The sequence below is a fragment of the Sinocyclocheilus rhinocerous genome, unplaced genomic scaffold (genome assembly GCF_001515625.1).
Source record: "Sinocyclocheilus rhinocerous isolate Xijiao unplaced genomic scaffold, SAMN03320098_v1.1 scaffold459, whole genome shotgun sequence".
Taxonomy (NCBI): domain Eukaryota; kingdom Metazoa; phylum Chordata; class Actinopteri; order Cypriniformes; family Cyprinidae; genus Sinocyclocheilus; species Sinocyclocheilus rhinocerous.
This window is the reverse complement of record NW_015666159.1, coordinates 145,225-154,232: the sequence shown is the minus strand read 5'-3', so window position 1 is coordinate 154,232 and position 9,008 is coordinate 145,225. Positions and strand designations below refer to the sequence as shown.

General features: G+C 36.7%; 1 protein-coding gene across 3 annotated transcripts in view; it reads left to right on the top strand.

Annotated features, from left to right (window-relative positions):
- The window catches only part of LOC107731774 (serine/threonine-protein kinase 11-interacting protein-like), a 33,417-nt gene extending 24,845 nt beyond the window's left edge, over positions 1-8,572 (top strand). For 2 of the 3 annotated variants that reach the window (XM_016542947.1, XM_016542946.1), the window contains exons 23-26: positions 4,947-5,031; positions 5,282-5,367; positions 7,078-7,289; positions 7,419-8,572. In XM_016542947.1, the coding sequence (XP_016398433.1) occupies positions 4,947-5,031; positions 5,282-5,367; positions 7,078-7,289; positions 7,419-7,547 (512 nt within the window). In that variant the 3' untranslated portion in view covers positions 7,548-8,572. The remainder of the gene's footprint in view (positions 1-4,946; positions 5,032-5,281; positions 5,368-7,077; positions 7,290-7,418) is intronic. The other variant, XM_016542948.1, reaches the window with a different exon arrangement.
- Positions 8,573-9,008: the final 436 nt, after the last annotated feature.

The window sequence follows — 9,008 nt, the reverse complement described above, 5'->3', positions numbered from 1 at the left end:
AATTGACAGCACAGCCATCAAGTGTTAGACAGTGTTCTAGATTATTACATGCAGAGGTTTTTGGTCCAATAATTAACACCTCTGTTTTTTTTCCAAATATATCAGTTGGAAATTGCTAGTCATCAAGCTTTTATATCAGCTATGCATTCCATTAGTTTTGCAAATTGGTACGTTTCGTCGGGCTGTGAAGAAATATAGAGCTGAGTATCATCAGCATAACAGTGAGAGCTAACACCATGTTATCTGATGATAACTCCCAATGGTAACATAAACCGTGAAAAGCAACAGTCCTAGTACTGAGCCTTGTGGTACTCCATATTGCACTTGAGAACGATGTGATACCTCTTCATTCACTGCTATGAATTGATTACGGTCAGATAAGTATGATTTGAACCATGCCAATGCAATTCCACTAATGCCAACATAATATTCTCGTCTATTCAAAAGAATGTTGTGATCAATAGTGTCAAATGCAGCGCTAAGATCCAGTAGCACTAATAGATAGATAGATACAACCATGATCAGATGATAAGAGCGGGTCATTTGTAACTCTGGCTCAGTACTATGATACGGTCTAAATCCTGACTGGAAATCCTCACAAATACCATTTTTTCTAAGAAAGAACATAGTTGTGAGGAGACTGCCTTTTCTTTGAGATGTGTCTGTAATTAACTAATTCTCCAGGATCAAGTTGTGTTTTTTAATGAGAGGCTTAATAACAGCCTGTTTGAAAGCTGAAGAGGATCAGAAGAGGATCTAGGACTTCTGGAAGCACATATTTTAGTAGCTAAAATGGTATAGGGCAGGGGTGTCAAACTCAATTCCTGGAGGGCCACAGCCCTGCAGAGTTTAGTTCCAACCCTAATTAAACACACCTGGTCCAGCTAATCAGGTCCTTCAGGCTTATTTGAAAACTAGATTGGTATGTGTGTTGTAACTAAACTCTGCAGGGCTGCGGCCTTCCAGGAACTGAGTTTGACACCCCTGGTATAGGGTCTAACATACGTGTTGTTGGTTTAGATAATGTAACAAGTTTATAATTTTCTTCCTGTCCTATAGCAGAGAATGAGTGGAATTGTTCCTCAGGGAATCTAATCTATAGTGCACTGTCTGATGCGATACTGAAGCTGACGGCTACATTAAACGGCTGTATAAATTCGTAGAAAACTTATTGACAGCTTCTGTAAATATTGCACGCATGCTCACTTACGATTGATGTAACAACGCACCATTTATTAATTATCAGCTACAGGAAACGGAGCCATAGACAATAAATTCACATGAAATATACTGACATCAACAGGTGAACTATTAAAAATATTATGAACGCTCAGGGTGTTGACCTACATTTTGGTTAGAAACACATACACCTTTTCATTTTTTAAATTCATCTCCACATGAACAAATAATGACTTAAACATTATATTCTCACTTAACAGTTAGCTAAAATAGAAAGAAAAAATATGCTTCAGATCTGCTGTTACAGAAACGGACACAAGACACAAGTTACAAACACGGACACAAGACGGGTCCACAACCTTATACACAAAAATGTTTTATAAAATATATTGACCGCTTCTAAGAAAATATTCTGTATACTAAGCTTTAAATTATGACTGGTTGGAAATGCATGAATTGTTTTAAATTCAGCTCTGCATAAATGATAACTTAATAATACATAAATGATAAAATTTTTTACATTCTTACTTAACGATTAGTTAAAATCTAATAATAAATCACATTTCTCCCGATCTTCAGTTACAAAAACTGAGCTTCTCACAGGAAATTAAGATAAAGCATATCGATAGCTTAAAGGTACAATAGGAGATCTTCTGGACCAGGACACGCTGATCGGATAGCATTCCGATCAGAAGCGCGTTTACACGTGTCTTTTCAATGTGTATGTGGACAACATCCGGATACAGGTCGCATGTTAATGCCAAGTGTAAACGCAGATTTTTACACCTAACGAGCTGACATTAGGAGTAACTTCTTAAAGTGGCAGGACTAATCTGTGTTCCACATGGGCACATAATCAATCTGTGGGAGCCAGAATTCTTACTGGTTGGTATGGGATCAATTACTTATTTCACTCACTGAAATGCAAATAAATTTCTAACCTTTATATAATGTGTTTTTTCTGGATTTTTTGGTTGATATTCTGTCTCTATCCGTTAAAATAAACCTACCATAAAAATTACAGACCCTTAATTTCTTTGTAAGTGGGCAAACTTACAAAATCAGCTGGGAATCAAATAAATAATTTCCCCACTGTAAATGCTGATCCAAATGCAACTTTTTTTATTATCTACTTGGATATTAAAATCGCCAACTATTAAGTCTTTATCTAAAGCCAGCACTAACTCAGATAGAAAATCAGCTAATTTTTGATAAAGTCTATATGATGCCCTGGTGGCTTGTATACAGTAGCTAGCACAAACATCAGTAGGGATTTATCATTACCACTCATTACAATAGATAATGTTATAAAGCACCAATACTTGAAACGAAGTATACTTGAAACCAGACCTTTTAGAAATACTGAAAATATAGCTATGAATTGTAGCACCTTTACCTTTTGAACACGGCTCATGTTTATAACAGTGAGTGACTTGAAGTGGAGTGACGTGTAGCCAAGTATGGTCTCCCATACTCGGAACTTGTACTCTGCATTTTCAAGTGCACACACAGCAGTGAACACACTCCCTGCGCAGTGGGCAGCCATTTTTTATTTTTATCTTTTATTTTTTGCTGTGGCACTCAGGGAGCAGTTGGGGGTTCGATGCTTTGCTCAAGGGTCTCACCTCAGTCATGGTATTGAAGGTGAAAGAGAGCGTGTACAGCCACTCCCCCACGTACAATCCCTACTGGTACCGAGACTCGAACCCGTGACTTTTGGGTTACAAGTCCAACTAACCCACAGGTCGGAGGGCTGCGGCCCTCCAGGAACTGAGTTTGACACCTCTGCTCTAACCATTAAGGGGGCAGTCGTAATCATGGGGGGTACACTTATTTAAAGTAATGTAATCGTCTGGTTTTAGCCAAGTTTCTGTCAAACATAGCACATGTATGATCGCCAGCAGCCATGTCACCTACTGGTGGTGGTTGAGGAGATTCCCCCGCTTTCATGTAAAGCGCTTAGAGTACCCAGAAAAGCGCTATATAAATGTAACAAATTAATCTGTAATCATATCATATACAAAAATCACTTTTGTAGAAAGGGATCTAATATTCATTAAGCCACGCTTTATCAATTGTTTATCTGTATTATATCTGTTTATTATTTGTTGAATATAAATTGTTATCCTTAAATTTGTTTGGACATTTTTTGTATTTGCTAGGGAACAGACACAGTTTTTATAGTATGATAGCTAGGTGAATGAGTCTCTATGTGCTGAGAATTAACTGCCTTCTGTGACGTGAGGTGGCTAGCAGACGGTCGGTCTAGCCAGTCTATTTGTTTCCTGACAGACTGTTTGAACTCGAACGGAAAATTTGCATGTTGAAAATTCGCATTGTCACGCAAGCTAATCAACGAAGAGCTGTATCAGAAAATGTAGAGCTGTATTTATTGCTTTTATGTTTTTTATTCACGCAAAGTGACGCAAAAAATTATTCGCTTTGCGTTTGGTGTGCACACACCATTAGATATCTAGCCATTGATTGACGACAGTCTACTATGTATCTCGTCACCACGGTAAGCAGGGAGGAGGACCAGAGCATATTACAGTATCTCAAGTTTACACACCTCTTTAATGTTATTTTTAGTGATCTCCGACTGGCAAAGTCGAACATCATTAGTGCCGACGTGAATAACAATCTTACTGAATAAAAATTGGACTGTGGTGGCTGGTGTCTCTATTTTCACGTTCCGTGCAATAGAATCTCCAATAACTAGAGCACATTCATCAGGTTTCTCAGTGAGTGCATCACTGAGTAGGGAGTTTGTCACGGAGTTTGTCCTGCGGATATTCACAATCACCCTGCTGCAGGGGCTCTGCAACCGAAACCGGATTAGGCATGGAACTCGCTAAGCTAGTCGCATCCAAAGCCGTATCTAAGGCTCTCACATTCTTACTATACTCAATTAAAGTTTGGATGTGTGTCTCTAGTTCTGAAATTTTCTCTGTCAGCCCAACTATTTCCCTCCATTTTCACATGTGAATCCCTCACCGCTGACAAAGAAGGCTGCACTATACTGAACATGTGACAATCCATGAGACAACCTTTGGACACAGCAATGATTTTAAATTTATTTTATGTAGAATAGCTACAGTGGTCTGTCACTGGTTTCTTTAGTTTAAATTAAATAAGTGTTACCTGAAGGAGGACTTTTATGAGGTTTAAGATGAGGAAAAAACTTTCATCTGGTTGTAAAACACAATGTAAAATGTATCAGTTTACATAATGTATCAGTTTATAAATCTATTTAGAAATAAAAACTAAGCAAAAACAAAAGGAGAGTCAAAGGAAAATACATAACATAAGGACTACATTATAAGTCATAAGACCTAGCATAAGAAGCTAAACTAATTTTCTGTAATTAATCACGATTAATCACACCTAATAATAAAATTTGTAATCGTAAGCATTTTCACATTAAATCAGCAAATTAATGTGGAAACAATTTCAGTCAATTTTTTTTTTAATCAAAAGGTTGATGCTTAGTCCTATAATTTCTGCTTGCAGCTTTATTTGATCTTTATTTGGTTTGCTGAAACATTCTCTTTTGTTTTTAATCTTTTTCTTTAAGGGTTTAAATGTTTAATTATACTAATTTATTTAATTAAAGGCATGGTACAGTCAATAATGTTCAAAAAGCAATTACGTGAACAGAATTATGTGTACATAATGTGAAAAGCTATTTTTAGAACTTTTTAGATTTGGAGTTTGTGAAGAAATTGTGTAGATATTCTTCCTCACTACAGCACTATGTTTTCATGCAGAAATTGCAAGGGAATTTGCCCCAAAGTCTGAAAGCAAGCTGAAGGGAATCTCCACCACCCGGCTCAACCCACAGCACCACCTCTGGTACGCAGTGAAAATAGGCAGTCATTTTTTTCCTCTCCAACTCTCTGTCTGTCTTTATCTCTGCCTCAGGCTTTTCATTTTTCTGCCTGCCTATCCTACCCAAAACGTAATGCATGAAATGTGTGTGAATAGAAATAAATAATACTCTCATTTGCACAGTTAAAAAATACAGTTTTGTTAGTGATCCCAAGTTACACACATTATCCCATAAGTAATGTCTTAACATATTTTAAATCTGTCTGTTCTATAGGGATCTAGTCTGTGAGGACACCCTGCCATGTGAAGAAGACGACAGCCATCCTCCTTTCCGTTACCTTTTAGCATTCCTTCAACAAGGTGAGTGTCTATGTTCTCCAGGATGAAGATGAGCAAGAAATTATACGGTGACTACAGCATGTGATGACTTGCCTGTGATGGGAAAGAGCTACAAATGGTTAGAGTAGCAGAACATGTAGTGGTAGACTGATTTATATCTAATACATTACAGAATTAGACATTATTAGACTAAATAAAGCTTAAGATGGGTGTGATGTTCACCTCCAAGGTATTTATGGTCTGGTTTATAGACCATCAGTTTAAGCTCAAATGTGACTCACACATGAAAGTTACAGTTCTTTAATGATTCATACACACTTTCATCAGATAACTGTTGGAAATAGTGCTGCCCAGGTTAACACTAGGACACAAAGGTGTATGTATCAGCGCTTGCTTTTGTTAGTATCCTGCTGTTATCCTTGGAACCAAACTTTGATGTCTTGACGGAAGAAGGGAGAGTCACAGAAAACAGATTTATCTGATTCTTCTTGAGAGAGTCATTCAACTGTGAGCGGCTGCTTCAGCTTTCAAGAGTCCCAGTACCCTGCTGGCAGGCTGACTCTCCCCCAGAATCTGACACCCCACCCCCCACCCCCCACATCGAAAGGGCTCACAGCAGGCTAGACTTGTGGTGTGATAAGCATTCAGCTGGTGAGACCAAACCCAGCCAATCTTACATTGATCTCAAAAAAACAGGAACATCCTGAAACATCACTCATGCCCTTTTCTCCCACACACAAACTTTCATATAGTCGTTTGTGCTTTCAGTTGTGTGCGCCTGCCAAAATGCACATTAACATACACAGAAGATTTTGATGAATAAACACGAAGTACATCTGATATCACAAACAGACATTTTGTTCTCTTTCCTGCAAGATGTTCTTAGTTTATCTCTGTGGGTGGTCAGTGAGCAGAACTGTGCTATCATTTGTGCCTGTACTGTTGTTAGTGAAATGCATCTGATGTGTTTGTATTTTCCATGAAAGAATGGTGTCTTGCTGTGTCTTGGCAATTGCAGCAACAATATATGCGTGTTGTTAAAAGCAAGTATATAAAATTCACTGTTCAAAACTCTTTCCTTGCAGTACCCTTACAGTAAGATTATAATAATTATTTATAATTTAAGATGTCAGATTATAAATATTTGAGTTGTCCGATTTATTTTATTTTTTTTCAATTAATTTGCCTTTGCTTGAATACATTATATCCGTGAAAAAAGAGAAGGATGTCTGACTATTACAGTGCCCATTCACTGCCATATGTTAGTTCTGACAGCTTGTAGCTACAACCAATGAACAACATTATTAATGCAACAGATCATTAAAAAGAACCATCTAAAGAATTGTCACTAGAACAAACTTCATAGGTTCTTGTGGGAACTCGAATGTACTTAAGTAACATGGAAAAAAAAAACTTTAATGGTTCTTGCACATCAAGCAAGCACTTTGAGCCTCCATTTACCATATTTAATATGCTCTATGTATATGCGTTGACGTGTTTATATGTGAATAAAAGCCTAAATTAAATCTGATTATCATATTCGCTCTGATAAATGCCTATTGAGCTGAGCTGAAGCTCAACTGGCATAATAACAAAACTGTATTCCTCTCTGAGTTACTTTTTACGCTAAAAGTGTTACACCTCAACTGCTGAAGGGCCAAATCTTCCATACTCAAGCTTTTTGTAAGGACAAAATTATTTTACAAGGTCTTACTTTATTTTTTCTTATAGTAGATGGCTCTTTGGCTTCTGTGAGTGTACTAGCCACCAAAGAAATGCTTTTTCTACTTGATGAAGACCACCAATGGAGCAAGAGCCAACCTGAGGGCCAAATGAGCAGTGGGAAGGTGAAGGTTCAGGAAACTCAGCCAATCAGTTGTGTCAGTTCCATTCATCTGTTTTCATCAGATCCATGCCAGGTGGACCTAAAACTTTATGATGAGGTATGTGTGTACATCTTCACATGTTCTCAACTAAACCATAGAGAAACCAAGAGCAATTGTCTGGATGTAACATATGGCTACTATATGGGTATAGAATAAATGGAGGTTTTTGTTGTTTGTTTTTGACAGATGGCCAAGAAAGAAAAGACATGGTCTTTACATGCTGAAGATGAAGAGCTGGTACAAGACCTGGTGAACTGGATCACAAATCAGTGGGAAACCATGTTTGGGGTCAAGCTGACTACTATCAAGCAGTAACCACTAGCCAGTGTTAAAGAAAAGCACCTACCTTACATCATGAAGATTCCTGCCTAAACCTGTTTTAATCTGTATCACTGTCTTGGTGTATATGTGGAAGTTTGTCTTGTTGTCTCCATATAAGCCCCAAATTCCATTATTATCTTCTCTTGGTTGTGCTCATGTCTCCTCTATATACTAATTGTGCAGTAACAAAGCTGCATAGAGTGCCTTTTTGGCTTTGTCACCAACCAACACCAACACACCTTATAATACATACAGTAACTATGCATGCACAGACAGTTTATTTGTAAATAGGTTTCTGTGAATGGTATGAATGTGGTAGTGAAGATGTGTTTGTATCTCAGGGTGAAAAGCCTTTCAATGTGTTCTCAGAAAGGTTCATAATTGGGATATGCAGATCACAGGAGAATAACAGGTTTGCTTGAGTGTTGGTGGTGTTAATACAATGTTAGTTAAGACACGTTACTGAACTAAAATACCCTCTCACTCTTTGAAACTTTATGTTGAAGATATTTATGAACTGTATAGGTACACGTGATTCTCCATAATGAATTTGGACTTGAAGTGTTTTGTGTTTATTTGTTTTTATAAGAAAAAAATGCATAAATCTAGCTCATAAATGTGAAGTGTAACTAGAGTTGTTTTTTCCCCTAATATTCTATTCCAGCACTTGTATAGAGAGCATAAAAAGGGAGCTAGTGATTACACATCAAAACGTAATGGTCACAGGCAAAAGAAACCTCATATAGCTGTGAAGAGAAAATGTAGTACAACCACGTGCAGTTTTGTGTCGTTTGTGTGACTCAGATGTTCTGCACTTTTATTTCTTGAAATAATTGAAATGGCTTGAAAAATAGTGAAATGGCTTTGTTTTATAAGTACATGTTGTTAACAAAGTTGAAAGCATATTGTCATTCAATGTAAAATGTATTTAATGTGTATTTATTCATCTTTGTACTGGTCTCCAGTAGGGAAATCATAATAACTTTTATTTTTGTAAACAATAAACTCTTTAAATATTACACAGCTTTTCATTATGTCCAATACATGACAGAGGGAGAGATATATCTGAGAATGATTGTTGCATATAAGCGAGTTGGTCATTATTATTATTATTATTATTTTTGTAAGTTTAGAATTATTTTACCAAGAAAACAAGCCAGTTATTTTCTGCTGACTGTTCATTTCTGTCCAGCTCTTTCCCCTTCTCCAAACATTACTAAAACGTTTTTCTAAAGTAATGTATTAAAATTCCTAGGCTGAGTATTGTGTGCTATTACACACAATTTATGCTATGACACATATACTAGTAATCCTTTTTTCAATTAATTTTACATTTGTTAAAAAAAAGTCATCCTTCCACTCCTTTCATTACCTGTTTTCAGTATGAGTCTGTTATGATGAAACTTTCTTTCCTTCTATTTATTAATTATATATATATATATATATTTTTTTTTT